Source organism: Sphaeramia orbicularis, chromosome 5 (assembly GCF_902148855.1).
Source record: "Sphaeramia orbicularis chromosome 5, fSphaOr1.1, whole genome shotgun sequence".
NCBI lineage: Eukaryota > Metazoa > Chordata > Actinopteri > Kurtiformes > Apogonidae > Sphaeramia > Sphaeramia orbicularis.
In genome coordinates, this window is record NC_043961.1 from 7,174,285 (window position 1) to 7,193,342 (window position 19,058).

The 19,058-nt window shown below is 36.3% G+C and overlaps 1 protein-coding gene across 1 annotated transcript in view; it reads right to left on the minus strand.

The window, feature by feature from the left end:
* The window catches only part of LOC115418984 (constitutive coactivator of PPAR-gamma-like protein 1 homolog), a 46,905-nt gene extending 31,270 nt beyond the window's left edge, over positions 1-15,635 (minus strand). The window contains exons 1-3 of the mRNA XM_030133561.1: positions 14,868-15,635; positions 8,966-9,212; positions 8,795-8,877 (exon numbers count right to left, since the gene is read on the minus strand). Coding sequence (XP_029989421.1) covers positions 8,795-8,877; positions 8,966-9,212; positions 14,868-15,341 — 804 coding nt within the window. The 5' untranslated portion in view covers positions 15,342-15,635. The remainder of the gene's footprint in view (positions 1-8,794; positions 8,878-8,965; positions 9,213-14,867) is intronic.
* Between the last annotated feature and the right edge of the window lie 3,423 nt (positions 15,636-19,058).

Consider the following 19,058-nt stretch of genomic DNA (forward strand, 5'->3'; position numbering starts at 1 on the left):
CTCTTTTGTCTCTTTTCCTAATGTCATCTGTGGCTCCTGCTAAAATGTTTTTGCAATTCAGTTATTTCACTATTTTTCTGATCCAATCGTTAGACAATTAAAGGAGTACAAAATAGTAATTTCTGACTTTCATATTAACCAGCAGCCAGTGATAAACATCTGTATGTTATGACCACGTCAGTCTTTGTTGCAGCTTGTATGTGAGTAGTCACCTTCCTTCCTGTCATTATTAAATAGTATTTTTGCTTCAAATGCTCATTACAACTTATAAAACCCTCTAGTGGATAAGTACAGTTTTAATGGCAAAACCTGTCAAAACATTCCTTAAAGTATTCTCTCTTTAAGATTTAAAACATGTAAAGGCAAACAATGGATTCAGTTTAAATTAATCACCTCTGCCTACTTTCAGGTTAACACCCTGTTACTTTAGACATGGTACAGCTGATTAATTAATGATCGAGTATAAAATAGTGAAACAAGACTATTCTACCCCTTCAGCATGGATGCCAAACTCCTTTTAGTTCAGGGGCCAAATACAGTCCAATTTGATCTGAAGTGGGTCGTACCAGTTGAATAATAGCATAATAACTTATAAATAACGGCAAATCCATTTTCACCCCATCCCCCGAAGGGCAGGCAAAGGCTATTGTTTTGGTTCAGGTTGTTTAGTTGTTTGTTAACACTTTAGCAGCAAAACTATTGGTTGAATTCATACCAAATTGGGTTTATAGATTGCCAGTGACCAAGAATAAATGTGATTACATTTTGGGAAAAGTAGGTCAAAATTCAAATTTTTTATGAATTTTTAAAATCTTTTTTTCCCCACTTACTTATAATGAACGAAATTTGTCTCTGCTGCCTATGTCTATGCTGACATCAGCACACGCATAGACATGATGACATCAGCTGGATCGATGCCAAAATAAGCTACAATACGTGCGAGGGGCAGGGTTTGTTGTACCTGGTACTACTTGTTTTCTTTTTGGTTTAGTGCAAAAAAAGTAAAATTACACTGTGTAAACTACCCTTTCAAAAAAAATGTGAATAATCTGAACATTAACGAACAACCAGAAATTTCTTAAGAAAAATAAGTGACATTTTACCTACATTATGCATTTGCTTATCATTTACACATCTGCATTATAACTTACAGATTGCAGTGAATCTACAAATGCATTAAACATTTAGAAAAAGGCATCTGGAAACTACAGCATTTAACTTTATAATCAATATAACTTAGCAAGACTTAGTGGCACTCTTGACTATCAATGACTTCTATGTAATTTCTGCACTTTGCAAATTCATCCAGGCCAGATCAAACACTTTGGAGGGCTGGTTTTGGCCCACAGACCATACGTTTGACACCCTTGCTCTACAGTTTGAAGTAAAATAACTCAGGGAAACAATGAATGATCACGTGTTGCTTGTTCTTTGTGGTAAAACATACAGAATGTGTGATATTATCCTGTTTTATATTCCATTAACTAAGAGGCAGCCTTAAGTGTTGTAGCCACATTTCCTTGTGCTGTGTTTTCATTACTCTACCCTGCTGTGTCTTAACCAATGTGTGTGTTGCACTAAATGACGGAAATTAAAAGACAAGCGAACTGCATTAACCTTCTACGCTGACAAAGTTCAGAGGTGAAACTAGCGTCCAAGGGAGAACAGCTGCAGCCTGAGCTCTAACTTTGTACACTGAACACTGTAAATACAAGCGTTTATGGCTTTAATGCCGACGTAGGTATCGGTATGATTTTAGGATGGTATTCAAACATTATGTAATCACAGCATTTGTCCACACTATGTGGTAAACAGGCTTCCTTTGTTCACTATTACAATGTTATTAACATACTGGTTATGCAACAGTCTGACTGCACCATTAACAAATATGATATCCTACCTCTGAAGCTACTGGTGAGACACTGCTTCACCTTCACAAGACATGTACCACATTTAACATGTCAATTATCTTATTTTCTAAATTTTTTCTGTTTTCTTTTTCTAGTGTAAAGCAAACTAAGAATTTCATTGCATTGGTATCTTGTTAATTACTGCATATGACACTAAAGCCCATGTATCCTTTTTTAGCTTACCGTCCGACAGGCTGTAAGCTATTGTCGTCATGTTGCGTTGTTGTCGCCATCTGTCGTCTGTTACAAAAATTTCAATCGTCTTCTTCTCCGAAACTACAATTCCGATTGACTTCAAACTTGGTATACAGCTTCTTTATGATGATGTCAACAAAAGTTAGTGAAATTATTTGGATCTGGATCTGATTCTGGATTTGGTGCCACTTTGAAAAATGTCCCCATTATAAGAGATAGGAAGTGCAATAACTCAGTAAATATAAATGATATCAAGTGTAAATTTCTACAGTACAGCCCTGATGGGGAGATGACCAAAACATAATGGTCACATGCTGATCAGGATCTTCTTCTGGATCCGGGAACTTATGGAAAATTTAACATGTTCTGTTATGGGGGAAACATTTCAATTGTCTTCTTCTCCGAAACTACAGTTCTGATTGACTTCAAACTTGGTATACAGCTTCTTTATGATGATGTCAACACAAGGTATTGAAATAATTTTGATCTGGATATGATTCTGGATTTAGTGCGACTTTGAAAAATTTTCCCATTATAAGAAATAGGAAGTAGATTGATACAATAAATCAGTAAGTATCAATGATATCAAGTTGGAATTTCAATTTTTTACAGATCTGATCGGAATATGACCGAAACATGGGCTATTTCTGTAACATAATAAATACACATAACTGGGTGATAATAAATGGCATCTGGATACATTTCCCAAAGCTTTTAATTTGGCCGGTAAGCTACAGGGCCATTGGTCCTATTTTTTTTTTTATTTGGGAAGCAGGTGCAAATCAGTATATGTCTGTTACTGTCGACAAGAAATTTAAACATACACACATACATGAGCCAAGACATTAATCAAGATGTGACTCACAAAAATAAATAATAATAGATACAAGTATAACCACATGTACACACATATACACATACATATGTCCATCATTACAATGGACAGTCATACTTAAAACAATAAAAGATAAAAGAAAAATAACACAAAACACCTGCATATTTTATATCCCCTTAACTCTAACCAACCCCATCCCACAGATTTTTTTCTAAATTTCATGACATGCTGTATATTTCAAGTAAATACATGAAGATACAAAATAATAAGTAAAATCATAGCTTGACCTACATCGAGTGCCTCCTTCCTAGCTTTGAGCACATGCCTTCCTATGTGCTATCCTTGTATCCTTTATGTAAATAATGTAAATATAAACACAGTACAGATTGCTCCTTATATCATGCTTGCTTTCCCTGTTTTTTAAGTTTTGTTCTAATCCAGCTGTTTTAGTGTTTGCTGCTGCCCACATCCCCTTCCTGTCAGTACCATGGATCCCATCAAATACACCACAAATTATTCCAGGGTATCAGGTCTTGGTGGTCTAAGGGTGCTGACAGTTAATGCATCATAAATAAAGACAAATCCATATGAGATGTTTCAAGGCCAAGTTGTCTGAAAAAGAGCCTTTATTTGTGCATCAAAATGAGCACATTGGCATTTTATTACGAGATTTACTTTACAGGTACAAGATAACAGAATGATAATCTTATTTTTGACAATATACAGTTAAGGAAAAAATTATTAGACCATCAAAAGTCAACAAAAACAATGGTTATGCAATCCAGTACTAACTCCTATGTGTGTCATGTGACTAAAACAGACAGAAAAGAAAACATGGAATGTCTAAAAGCACTGTTTTTGTCAGTACAATGCCACAGATGCCATAGATGGAAGAACTGAAGTGATTTTGGTTATTATCAAGAAAACATGGAAAATGGATAGATATCAGCTCTGAAATTAAACTACTATGAGCTATTTTTGTTGTTATCATTATATTTGTCCAAACAAATGTACCTTTAGTTGGACCAGGCATTAAAATGAACAAGAAATTGAAGAAAATAAGGGTGGTCTAATAATTTTTGCTCCGACTGTGTATCCTTCGAAACAACTTTCTGCCATCCTGAGACAAGTTTAACAGGTAAAGGTCAATGTGAGGGTAAAGGCTGAAATTAATCCAAACCCCAGTTTTCTGTCAGAGATGAACATTTCAACTCCTGCTACCAAGTTCAGCCAAAATGGGGTTGTTTTTACAGATCCATTAAAGGAGTGACATTTTGCTTTTTAAAATGAATTCTTCATTGTCCAACATTTCCCTTTGGTCTCTATAAACTGTAAATGCTCTGCTTGGGTCTGAATTCTTTATTAATTCAACTCCACAGGTCCATCTTCAACCCTTTTTCTGAGTAATGACACCAGAAAGGTGGTTTGGAGCGCTGGCCCTTTAAATGCACGTGAGCCACTTCAGGCCCCGCCCCCTCCAGGTTGTTGGCTGTGCTGCTCTGTCCCATTCAACCAAAAACTGAACATTTTAGGCAATCAGCTCCAAGTTTGGACATATTTTCAGTATGGACTACAACCGCTGCTGCTGACAAACAATTATGTCGAACTCTGAGAAATGTTGGTCTGAAGTCTGGACCTTATATGTGCAAATGTGGAGACGGAACTAGTTGTAAAACTTAAATTAAGCAGGACATAAAACAGGTTGTAGGAATCCTCTGGATTCTTGCCAAAATGAATATAAAGATAGTTTTGCAGCAGCTGGAGGGTTCAAATTCAAACTATATGAACTATTAGGGTCCAAATACACAAATAAATGAACCAAAGACAAATAAAAGTGGGTTTAGAGAAATATGAGCCCTTTAACCCTCAAGCTTCATTTCAGAAGAAAAAATATGTCTCAGAGCTAAAGTCAAAGTGTGAAGAAGTCTCGGGAAAGTCCTACCTTATCTACTTACAACATCAAAAACCTCTCATTCCACTAAAGCAGTCCAGCTGAACTGAGAAGAACTACCAAGAAGAACGACAGCCTGGGCAAATAAGAACCTACATAGACATGTTTCACATATTATTAGCTTTCTCTTGGCTCCATCTATGTTCTCTGTCTACTTTGACAAATGGACAAACATCAGTGCCTCTGTGTCATTTCCCTTTATGATAAAGCATTCTACATTAACACATATATATAAATATTGTAAACCAACTCTCTAACTTTCACCTCTCTTTATACTTTACACCTTCAATTCTGCTATGATAATTTGGCTTTTACATTCATAATTTCTGTTAGAATAATGAAGACAAGAAGATTCAGATTAAACACAGACCAATTAACACTAATCTTTCATACAAACTGAAAGTGTCGGCACAATTTGGCTCTAACAGAACCCAACTGCTAATATTAGCCATTGCAGACTATGAGGGAAAAATATCTAAAAATATTAATAGTTAACATTCTGCTGGAAGCCTCATCTGAGAGGATCCTTAATTTCCTGGCTGTGAAACAACTGAGCGCAGGTCTGTTCACATTGACCCTGAAAACAGCTTCAACTGTCAGTTTGTTTGATTAAAATGAAGACGGATGGGAGTCAAGTTCAAGTACCTCGCACACACTTATTTAAATTCTGACTGTGTCAAACCATAAACCCTACATCACATACTGAATAGGAATGAGAAAACTGCTAATAAACAGGGCTATTTGTTCCTCTGTGATAAACAAGACATAATACAGCTGTTCAGTGTGTTGAGTAATATGTTTATGCAACAAACCATTTCCTTTAACATCTATTTTTGTTTTCCATTTAGTGAGAAGTGATCCAGTATGGAGGAGGAATAGGGCCAATGGGGGAAAAAACATAAATTAAGGTCCTACATTTTTCTTTTTTTTTTTTTTATTTTGAGAAAAAAAGTCAGAATTTTGAGTAAAAAGCCAGAATTCTGAGAAAAAAAAAGTCAGAATTCTGAAAAAACAGAATTCTGAGAAAAAAAAATCAGAATTCTGAGAAAAAAGTCAGAATTCTGAGATTAAAGTTAGAATTCTAAGGAAAAACATCAGAATTCTGAGATTAAAGTCCAAATTCTGAGAAAAAAGTCAGAATTCTGAGGAAAAAGTCAGAATTCTGAAATTAAAGTTAGAATTCTGAGAAAAATGTCAGATTTCTGAGATTCAAGTCAGAATTCTGATTTAAAAAAAAAGTCAGGCTGACTTTAAAAAAAAAAAAAAAAAATCATATTTCTGACTTTTTTCCCCTCAGAATTATGACTTTTTCCCCCTCAAAATTCTGACTTTTTTCTCAGAATAACAATAACAAAATATATATTGGACCTTTTTTTTTCCAGTGGTCCTAATCCTCTTTCACAGATTCAGTGCTGATCCAACTCCTGAACAATGTACTGTCACCTGTGACCAAAACCCTCAGGTACAATGTGTGCTAAACCAAACCTCCACTCCTCTTCTCATTCATTCACACAAGTCAGATACAACACAAATCAATATGGTGACATATCACAATATTTGTCTCTCAGAACTGATTTATTCCTAAAACACTTCAGGATTTCCAGAGAATCACTGCCCTACAGCTCAATAGACTGGTGGCAAGTGATACTTATTTTTAACTGAGACCAAAGAAGAAATTCCAAGAGCCGGTTGCTGGGTTTTCCACAAATAAAGAAGCTGGTTAAAGGTTATGTCATCTGCAAGAACTGCCATGTAAAAATAGAATATAACTTAAGCCCAACGTGTCCAAATGGAAGGCTCAGCTGATGTAAAATATGTAAGAAGACAGTGGAATAATGTTAAAAGTCACCTGATTTAACCTCAGCGGGGGGGCACACACTGTCACTGGAGTCTAAACATGTTTCACTGTAAACCCGTTAACCACAATCACCACTTTTATGAATGAATGAACAGAAATACACCAACGCAGAGCAGTGGTACATTGGCTGTGACATGAAGAAATAACGTAACCACAGTTATCAGACGTAACCTCAGATCTGCATGTGGTCGACTGATCAGATGAAACACTGTAAACACTATGGGGGATATAATTAAAGCGCCTGATCACACGCTTGTGGTCATGTGGCAGAATCAGAAAAAAAAGAACAACAAAACCACACCTGAGTTATTAGTATCTGCAGCAGATCTCCTCTTAAACCCTCACATCAAGTGTAATCCAATAAACCTTAATCTAGCACTGAGAAGTGACAGTTTGTACATTAAAGACATTAATATGTTTGTTAAATCCAATGAACTTGAAAGCTATGATATGTAAGATGTCTGTATTAAAATATATAGACTAGGGGTTCCAAACCTCCATCAGCTCAAGCCACAAAAATGTGGTGTTTCCCCAGGATTCAAATGTACAAAAAACATAAACTGCCTTAACATCTAATATCTAATTTGGAGGGAACATTTCAGTGTCTGTCACCGCTAAAACTGACAAGCAATATTAGCTACACACACTAGTCAACAACAAAACCAACTGATAAAGTAGACAAACAACTCCACTGATTCAATTTTGTGTCGTCTGACTTGTACGTGCAGTAGTACTAGTAAAACTAATACTTTTAGGTTTTATTTACAGAGAATTTCTCCTCATTTAGTCCTATCCTCTGCAATGACTTTGGGAAAGTTAACATTTACAAATCCTTTCTCACATTTTCATTTCAACATCATGCATATGATGCCGAGGGAGGAGTCACAGAGGTCATATTCAACACTACCTCAGTTAAGAATCAATTATGTTTTCCTGCTCAAGCTTAACAGACCATCAACTGATGTATCAAAGCATATTTATGCACTTTTCCCAGGACTGGAAAAAGCATAAATAAAACAACAGGTCGTTATTACATGTTGTTGAGTGCATATATATACACCCAACAACATGTATAATATATATATTTCGTTGACAGTTCAGCCTCAAACTACGATGACCGCTAAACACATTAAACCCTTCCTTAGAGCCAGGGTTTGGTTTGTCTGTTCCAGGTTTTTTGCTACATAAATCTCTTTTCCATTGACCCTCAAATTGTGCGAAAATATCTTGTGCATAAAAATTTACCTAATGGAAAAACGACAATTTCGCCAAAACTCTTGTTTTTCAATTAAAAGTTTTTGCGCTGGCAAGAGGTGGTTTTTCAGATGTAGCACAAACGGTATATCACACAAAACTGCAAAGGAAAGACCTTTTTCTGCAACTAGAGTCACATGAATTTAAAAAATGGATGTTGACGGACGTTACAACAAGCGAAGAAGAGTTTTAAAAGAAACCTAGTGTAGTATGTGTGGACACACCAGGAAAACCTGTCATTTTTTAATTTAGTACGAGATAGAGGGATAATATATAACAATAATGAATATATCCGTAAATCAACATGATATTTGCGCAATGACTTCTCATGTCATCTCACGATAATACATAAACAAATCATTGCATTTGTGGTTTAAAACCAAGGAAAAACCGACATTACACACTTCTGTTTTTTCAACATGTAGTAAATATCGGTAAAGTTTTGCGCAGATGTCCAATGGAAAAGTGACTATAGACATTAACTCTGATCCACACTGAAATATACTAGGGCACCTCAACGCTAGACATCACTCAGAAAAAGGAAAAATGACCATTCTGAGCCGCTGTAGAAACATCATGAGTGCTCCTTTGATGGACAAACAACTCATTCAAAGACAACAAAAATACAACTAATATTTTCAGGTGATTACACACTAATGAAAAAATCATCAGTGCATTAATAAATCACATTCCATTCCCGTAAGTAGAACTTCCTCAATCAATCCCTATAAATCTTAGAAATCTTACACCCTAGACCTTTAACAGTCCAAATGATCATAAAATGAATTTACCTTTAAAGATGCTAAAGGATGCTCTGGACCGAGTAAGCTCCAGTGAAAGGCAGCCAAGTCTTCATCAGGCAGTATGTGATTTCCTGCAAAATAGAGCAGAAAAAAATACTACTCAGCTGCTCAGCATCTTCTGAATTCATCTTACCGTCTGTCTGGAAGAGTCACACTGACCTAAAAGTGATGCGAAAATGACGAAGCGGTTTGGGTTGAGATTGAGCTGCTGTGCTACTTCGTGCATCAGGTACTGGCTGGTGGTGAGGCTTTTGCCGTTGCGGCTCAGTTTGAGTGCGTGGGCGCTGAAGTAGGATGGGATGTTGCACAGAGCGTAGTCTGAGTCGTAGGCCACCAGACCGTGGAAGCCGATCTGCCGGCATAAAGCTATCACTTCCAGGTGGTGGTCCTCGATGGTCTGGACGACCTGAGGAGTGGTCAGGACAGGAATTAAGCCTCAGAGGGTGAAGCCTGGAAATAAACCTCTTACACAGACACAGTGCATTAGCCACTTAAACAAAGAGCGCACCAGCTGGATTATGAAGCAGGTGCAGTATTGTTTGAGCTGCCCGGAGTAAATGAGCCCCCACACAGCTGACACAAATAACAGGCTTCAGATTGTAAAATCATGTAACTCACAGGGATCCTTTGTGTGTAAGCCCATGAGCTCAGTAACTATTAGAAACAGAGAATCCTGGGAGAATATGGACTAAAACTGTATCAGATGCAGACTGTCACATCTGGCCAATATTGAATCTAATTTAGAAGGTCAGTCTCGGCCCCCGAATAGCAGATCAAATCAATGCATTCTTCATTTTCATATCCTTTACTTGCCAAAAATAAAGACTGAAATAATCCACTCCGCACCGCTGCGCATTAAAACATAAACCTGCATGAAGACTGAGTTACAATTATGTGATACTTTTTGAATCTTTACTGCTCTAAATACCAAAATACTGAAATGTCAATCTTTAACTTGAAAGTCTGAATATTTAAAACTGCAGCTGACAATTTTCGTTTTTGATCGATAGATTCATTTTTGCATTTTAGAGCTGCACAATATATCGTTTGAGCATCGTCATCGCGCTGTACATGTGCTCAATAGTCACATCGCAGTTCCTGCAATGTAGGAGGTAAATGAACTCAACATGTTCTCATCTAATTTCAAGAGTATGTGACACACACTGCACATAGCGATCCACTAATCACAATCTTTCTTAATCAGTTTGGAGTGAGTCACTAGTAACAACTAGGGGTGTGTATTGGCAAGAATCTAGCGATATAACACAAATCACAATACTAGGATTACAATACGATATATCGCAATATATCACACTACTGTTAACAAGGCGATATTTTTTTGTTTTGTTTCTTTTTATAAAAGATTACTTCCTGGAAAAACTTTTAGTGCAGCATTTGGATAAATAAAGTTTTAACATGCGGCTTTACCAGTAGAAAAAAACCACAAATAAATAAATAATGTTTTACAGACATTACAGTTTAAGATCCTGCATAAATGTTTGTATTCTATTGTGAAAAGAATACATAGTGTTCAGGCCCTGAATCATCCAACATCATAACATCATTTTTGTGCATTCTCAACAAAAAAAACAAACATTTGCCTCTTTCAGACAGAAAAAAGTGCTTTTAGGATGCTTGAAATATCCATTATTTAACAAAACAGCATTATCAATTTCAAAAAACTACATTTATGACCTTCAATATCACTATACTACTTTTGTAGTAAGCAAACAACAGAACAAAATACCCATGTGAATATAGAAATAAAAGAGCTTAAAAAACAAAAAAACAAAGGGACCTCCACCATATCTGCATTTGAATAAATACCTAAAAGTATTGATACAATACTTTTTAATATAAATATAGTATCGTGAAGTGAAATATCGCAATATATTGCGATGCCGATAATTTCTTACACCCCTGGTAACAATATTGAAAAATGAGCAACGAACAAGAGAAAATCACTGTACACGAAGACTTGGTGTAAAAAAGAAAAGCAATGTCGGTTATATGGAATTATTTCAGCTACAAGAAAAATGAAACTGAAACGTGTTCTGTGTCGACACTGCCTTGCACCTGTTGCCACGAGATGCAACACAAATAATTTGATCATTTATGTCAGCACCACACAGCTATTATATCCTCCTGAGTATTTTTTCATATCACAAGGTTAAAAAAAAATCGCAATGTCATTTTTTTCCCAATATCATGCAGCCTTGTTGCATTTTATCATTTTAGTTTTTATGTCACCTCGAAAGAGTGAGTAGAACTGTGCATTATATCATATGCACAGAGACTCATTTTTCATATCATGCTGCAACATCATAGTATTTCCCAAATGTTATTCTCAGGCCCCACTTTTTAAAAACAGAAAACCATCCCATCATGACCCAAAAACAGGCCTGATCTCTACATGGTTCCACCAAATTTGAGGGTTCCTGTTCATATCTACAACCACTTCTGCGTCACCTTATAATACTTAAGCTACTGTGAAATAGGTGGGCATGTCACTAGTGTTTATCTAACGTATTTTACATTTAAAGTTGTTTGGACGTTTTTATTAATTTGTATTCAGGTATTTTTTCACAGCAAGATTTCTTTGACAACAAAAGAGAGAAACACAGAAAATAACACTGGCCACTTTGTTATTTTAGACATCGGCATCTTGCAGATTTCCCAATCGGTGCATTCTCATTATCTTGATTTGGTAACTTTAAAGACATTACTTTAAATATATTCCCAAATAAACAATGGTTAAATACTTTGTGACAAAATAAAAGCGCTCAGTCTAATCATCAGGAAAGGAAACAGAATGACTGTCAACATTTCAAAGTAGATTCAAAGTTACATTTATAAGACCAATACAGGCAGTCATTCAGAACTATATTTGATTGTAGCTGAAACGCACTTCCAATTTCCTCCATTGCAGATCAATGCTTTATACATGTTGACTGAAAATGTACTCAAAATATACAAGTGTGTTGCCTGTCTTTTTAACACTTGAGCACAGGACAATAGCACAAACTAAAAACTATGCTGAAGGTTCTCTACTACTCTCACTCTGCTTTCATTTATAGTTGCACTACATTTACGTTCAGATCCTGTTTAACGCAATTTTAATTATTCTTATCAATATAATTACAATAACAATAAAGATATGGTATTCTATTCTATTAAGTCACACATTGTGAAGGATTACATCAGGAAATCATACTTGAGTAGATCTGTTTTACTTTTTAATCATTTGAGTGTATTGTGAAAATATACGACTGAGTGATTTTTCCTGTTCAATACTGAAAAGGTAATGGTGCGTGATTATATGAAGATGCAGGTGCAGTTTTTAATCCATTCACAATAAAAATAACAAAATGCATGACCCTGACTGCAACCACAGCATGTAAACCTACCTCCAAATAAACTCCTGAAAGTATGAGAGTAATATCATTTTATATAAATGATCCATTCAATGCATTCACAGTAAATTTGTGATATCATATGAGCCTGTGTATGACATGGTAAAGCTTGAACTCAGAGGTGGAGGTCATGTCTTAAAGAGTTATTTCTAACTCTAGTGCTAAGGTATCAGAAAGCCACCTGATATTCACTTTTTGCTGACATATCTAATTACTTCTGTGCTCAGGACTAGAAATTGTGCAACTGTCATTTATATGCTTTGTGAAAGCTTTTAAATGTTCTGCTTCCACTGCCTGGAACAACCTACAGAAGGAGACAAAACTGAAGGAACTGGTCTGTTTTAATCCATTCAAAGTCGTTTTAAATGAATGGGAAAAGGATAAATTTGGATGTAGATGTTTTTATAACTGACTGAATTGGGTTCTGCTTTGAGATGCTTTTAAGGAACACTGTTGTTATACTTTTTGTAGCTTTTTTTTTTAAAATACTGGTGGTGTTTTATATGCATGTTCTTATATTAGTGTTTTATGTTTGTTTTTAGTACTGACTTTTATTGTGTTTTATGTATATTTTTAGTGTGGATGTATAGCTTTGATTTCTATTTTGTGTAACTTCTGCTGCTGTCTGAGGACACTCTGGAAAAAAAGATTTGTAATTTCAGTGAGCTTTTTCCTGGTTAAATAAATGTTATAATAATAAAAATGTGCAAGTGTCATGTTTTAAATGTTCTGCTTGGAACAACCTACAGAAGGAGATAAAACTGAAGGAACTGGTCTGATTTAATCCATTCAAAGTCATTTTAAATGAATGGGAAAAGGATAAATCTGGATGTAGATGTTTTTATAACTGACTGAATCGGGTTCTGCTTTGAGATGCTTTTAAGGAACATTGTTATATTTTTAGTACCTTTTAAAATACTCGTGGCGTCTTATATGCATGTTCTTATATTAGTGTTTTATGTATGGTTTTAGTACTGACTTATAGTATTCTATGTATATTTTAGTGTGGATGTATGGCTGTGATTTTTATTTTGTGTAACTTCTGCTGCTGTCTGGGCCACGACACTCTGGAAAAAGAGATTTTTAATCTCAGTGAGCTTTTTCCTGGTTAAATAAATGTCACAATAATAAAAACATGCAAGTGTCTTGTTTTAAATGTTCTGCTTCCCCTGCACTGGAACAACAGAAGGAGATAAAACTGAAGGAACTGGTCTGTTTTAATACATTGAAAGTCATTTTATATGAATGGGAAAAGGATAAATCTGGATGTAGATGTTTTTATAACTGACTGAATCGGGTTCTGCTTTGAGATGCTTTTAAGGAACATTGTTGTTATACTTTTAGTACCTTTTAAAATACTGGTGGTGTCTTATACGAATGTTCTTATATTAGTGTTTAATGTATGGTTTTAGTACTGACTTACTGTATTCTATGTATAGTTTTAGTGTTGATGTATGGCGGTGATTTCTATTTTGTGTAAATTCTGCTTGGCCAGGACAGTCTGGAAAGAGATTTTTAATCCGAATAAGCTTTTTCCTGGTTAAATAAAGGTTATATTAATAAAAATATGCAAGTATCTTGTTTTAAATATTCTGCTTGGAACAACCTACAGGAAGAGAAAAAAACTGAAGGAACTGGTCTCTTAATATAAAGTAATTTTAAATGACTGGGAAAAGGATAAATCTGGATGCAGATGTTTTTGTAATTGACTGAATCGGGTTCTGCTTTGAGATGCTTTTAAGGAATGTTGTTACACTTTCAGTACCTTTTAAAATACTGGTGGTGTCTTATATGTATGTTCTTACATTAGTGTTTTATGTATGGTTTTAATACTGACTTTTATTGTGTTTTATTTATATTTTTAATGTGGAAGTATGGCTGTGATTTCTATTTTGTGTAACTCCTGCTTGACCAGGACACTCTGGAATTTTTTTTAAAAATCTCAATAAGCTTTTTCCTGGTTAAATAAAGGTTATAATAATAAAAATATGCAAGTATCTTGTTTTGAATGTTCTGCTTGGAACAACCTATAGGAAGAGAAAAAACTGAAGGAACTGGTCTCTTAATATAAAGTAATTTTAAATGAATGGGAAAAGGATAAATCTGGATGTAGATGTTTTTCTAATTGACTGAATCTGGTTCTGCTTTGAGATGCTTTTAAGGAATGTTGTTACACTTTTAATACCTTTAAATCTTTTATGTATGGTTTTAATACTGACTTTTATTGTGTTTTATGTATATTTTTAGTGTGGAAATATGGCTGTGATTTCTATTTTGTGTAACTCCTGCTTGACCAGGACACTCTGGAATTTTTAAAAAAAATCTCAATAAGCTTTTTCCTGATTAAATAAAGGTTATAATAATATAATAATACAAAAATATGCAAGTGTCTTGTTTGCTAGAAGGTAAATATCTGTTCTTTCATAGTAATGTAATAAGTGTGTGAAGCCCATTCTGATGTTACCCACATTCCCTGATATTACTCCTCTGTCTAATGTGACAGGTTTATAGGCCAGTGCTAACAGAGGCTGCTGCTGCTTTCATGGGTGAACTTGGCAGTGGTGTCATGGTGGGTAGCTAACAGGCTAACTGGAGCCTGCTAATGTCTGCCGGTTCAACAGGCACCCACAGGCCGAGTGTTCACTCACCCCGACGCCGAACCTGAGGAGCGCCAGTCGGATGCAGTGGGCCATACACACCGGAGGGAGGAACCAGACTTTGGGCGGAGGGGTGCCCTTATTCTGGACGTGGCTGATGATCTGCTGGGCGGTCTGCCGGTCGTTCACCTGCCGCTTCACCCACTCGTGAAGTCGGCCTTTCTCCAGAGCGCCGTTGAAACACACCAGGAGCTCAATGTGGCCGAGGAAGCAGGCCTGGGAGAGGGCGGACAGGTAGCCCAGCATGTGGTTCCACTGCCCCCCGCTCACCCAGTCGGTGTAGAAGCCTCCGTAGAGCCGGTGCAGGCAGTTCTCGGCGTCAACCACCAGCCTCAGCGGACTCTGAGGGGGCTTCACCCGGTCACTTCCTACCAGAGTGCCCCGGGCCAGCTTCTGGAGCTCCACCGGCACCACAGCGGCGGGGCAGTGCTTTTCGATGTACTCCTGTAAACCCTGGACGCCCATGATGACAACTGGAAGTAGACGGTGACAGAAAAAAAAACAAACAAACTATTGGAGGAAATGAAACCGGAGGGAGTAACGGCTGAGGCGGCTCTCCCGTTGACAGTGACTGACAGCCGGTTGGTAACGGAGTGTGATATTGCAGGAGTTGAGTTATTTTGAAAGGAACGAATAAAAAGGCTGTTATCGAGTCATGGTCAGTTTTTGGTGAGTAGTTTCTGTTCCATGGCTAACAGCTGCCATGTGTCCACTCACGGAGCCATGTCTGCGGTCTGTTCAGAGGGAGAGGAGAGAAGAGGCAGCGTGACGTCATGACGCAAACACACGTACAGAGGCGTAAAGGGGACCAATCAGGTTCTTGTTCTTGTAGTTTTTTGGCGATTGTCAAACCAGATTAACCCTTTCATTCATGTCATTTATTCTGGGATTGCGCCGACACCAGTGGTTCTCAATCTTTTTCTGTCGGGCCCCCCTTTGGAGCACGAAAAATCTCCAAGCCCCCCTCAACCCCGACAACATTGTACCTGTGGTGCAATTATTACTTTTATTGAAAGAAACATCAATATCGTAAGAATACTTTTTGCTTTTCCTTGAATAATTTGTTGTGCAAATTAAAAATAACGTAGATTTTTGATTGAACAATACAAATGAACTCAACAAGACTGCTCCCTGAGACATTATTTTTCAAAATAAAAATCGGAAATGTGTAATTATCTTACAACTATGACAATAAGGTAAAAAAAAAATTTTTAGAACAACAAACACATTTTGGTAACAAAGATAAACATTTTAACAATATCAGTGGCTGCAATGAGCCCGTTTACGTTGCACATCTGAGAACATCAAAATGGAAACTGTGCAAACTGTGCAAAAACAGAAACATTGCACATTTTTCTTTCCCAGTCCAATCCTTGTCCACTCTCCAAACCTAAACTCTTGGTCTAGTCTAGTGACAGATCACCATGTCAGTAGATTTGTTTGTTGTACGTCCCTAAAATGAGTCCAGGGTGCTCCAACGCTAAAACATTAGTTCCACCTGCTACATGTTCGAACCTGAAGAAAAAATAAACGCCTAGGAATGATCCCATGCCCCCCCGGCAAGCCTTTGCGTCCCCCCGGGGGGGCCCGCCCCACTTTTTGAGAAACGCTGACCTACACACATATATTTTGGATTGATTTAAATAATTTTATAAAAACAAAAATTGACTCTTCATGTAAATTGAACTTTCAACACATTTTATTTGGCCTATTACACATTGATTGAATAACTCCAGAAAAAAGATATATTATCGACCTTTGGATTACTTTTTGCCAAATTTCACATTCATTGCTCCAAATTTGCACATCAACGTCCAAACATCACTGTTTTCAAAGCCCTTTTTTCCAATTACGTAGACAATTTGAGAAACAGTATAAATTCTAAAGCAAATAAAACAAAAAAAATATGTCAAATGTATAATCTTATTCAATTTGTATAATTTCTATTTATTCCTCGAGCAATTTTTTTTATTTTTACTACATTTTTTTTATTTTTATTTATTTTATTATATTTATTTATTTTTTCTTTCCTAATGTTTTTACTTACATGTATTTCTCTATATAATGTAAAAGATTTTGTGAATTATGGAACTTTCTACCCTTGTTGTTATATAGTATTATGTATATTTACTGTTCAATGTTAATTGTTCAAATAAATAAAAAAACAAAACACAAAAAAAAACAAAACAAAAAAAATTAACCCTTTCATGCATACTGGTCACTCCAGTGGACAGCTATTCTACAGCTGTTCTCTTGTATATTCATGGATTTTGTTGTTTTAGTTCCATATCAGCCAACACAGTGGACGCTTATGCATCATCCCATACACTGAAGTCCATTCCATAGCTGTAACTTGGCTGTTCTTGATAAACCTGATCTGCAGTGATATGTTTTAGTGTAAATCAATTGCTGTTATTAGACAGTAATAAACTTTTTTTTTTTTTTAAAACAAAAAAAAGTTGTTTTTTTTTTTTTTTTGCATATTATCTCCATGAAGTGAGTAAGGACTAGTATTACAGTATGTCAGTTTGTGAGAAAACATCAGATTGGCAGCATGAAAAATGTTTTTATTTCATAGATTTCACACAGTATCAGTCAACACATGTTTCTTTGCTTCAAAAATTAAACACACGGTGTCCAGCTGAGTGGACATTTTTGCAACTCCATGAAAAATAGGTTCATAAAAATTTTTTCCATTGCATTGTTTTTGTCATGCATGAAGATGAATAAAAACACTCAGGAAAAAAAATCTTAAGGCTCTCCATAATTCATGCATGAAAGGGTTGTTGGTGCATTACACTGGGGAACACTCATTTTGTTGCATTTAAAAAAATACTTTTCTGTAGTCAATTTGAGTGTGCTGATTTCAAATCTGAAGTCGGTTTTTGTCTGCAAGCTACAGATTTTATGCAATTTGACATTTTTTATTTATTTTTTAATTTTTCGTTATTATAGGAAATTGCGATATCAGCCACAATTCTTTTGTTCACTTGAATCTTAAAACGGTATGAAAGTCATTTCTGTACATTTATTAAGGCAAAAGAAACAGAACATTAAAATGTGATTTGAGAGTAAATTACACTATTGTTGGTTGTGCCGTATTTTCTGAAAGCATTTCTTAGAAAACATCAATCTCTATCTCAAAGTTAGATTAGCATCCTTCAGAACATCACCACAGCTGATGGAAGTGTATCAATTTTCTTTGTGTATTTTAGTCAGGCAGGAATTTGCGTTTGTAACTTTTGCGTTTGTACACTTCATCTGGGCAATCTCGTTTAATGCTCCAGCAGTAGTCAGCCATCATACTTTCGTCCCAGCGCCCTTGGTAGCGTTCTTCCATGATCTTTAGGTCTTGGTGGAATCGTTCTCCTTGTTCATCACTCACAGCCCCCAGGTTGTCAGGGAACTGATCAAGGTGGCTGTTCAAAAAATGAAGCTTGATGCTCATGTTGCACCCGAGATCATGAAAAGCGAGGAGCATTCTGTTCACAAGTTCACTGTAGTTCTCCGCCTTATTGTTTCCAAGGAAGTTCTGAACGACTGCCACAAAGGATAACCATGCTGCCTTTTCTAATGCGGTCATCTTAGCAACAAACTGATCATCACAAATTAGGGTTCGAATCTGTGGGCCATCAAACATGCCTGCTTTGATCTTCTCAAATGATAACCCTGGTAAAGCTGTGATGATGTGTTGGAAACATTCACCTTCGGTTTCCAGTGCCTTGACAAATTGCTTCATCAAACCTAATTTGATGTGAAGAGGAGGAAAGATGATCTTATCTCTGTTTACAATTGGGTCTTGTATGATATTTGGCATGCCTGCTTCAAGGGTGTCACGAATAGGCCAGTCCTTCTGGACCCAATGTCTGTCTCGTGCTCGGCTGTCCCACATACAGAGGAAACATGGAAACTTGGTGAAACCTTTCTGTTGTCCAAGAAGAAAGTTGACCATCTTTAAGTCTACACAAATGAACCAATTGTGCTCATGATACTTTAATAAGTCCATGACCATTCTCATAGCATCATATTCTTCCCGCAAATGCACTGAGTGACTGACAGGTACTGCTCCATAAACATTGCCATTATGTAAAAGAACACACTTTAGACTGCGTTTTGAACTGTCTAAAAAGAGTCTCCATTCTGCAGGACTATAGTAAGGTACACCCAGTTCTTTGAGAAGCC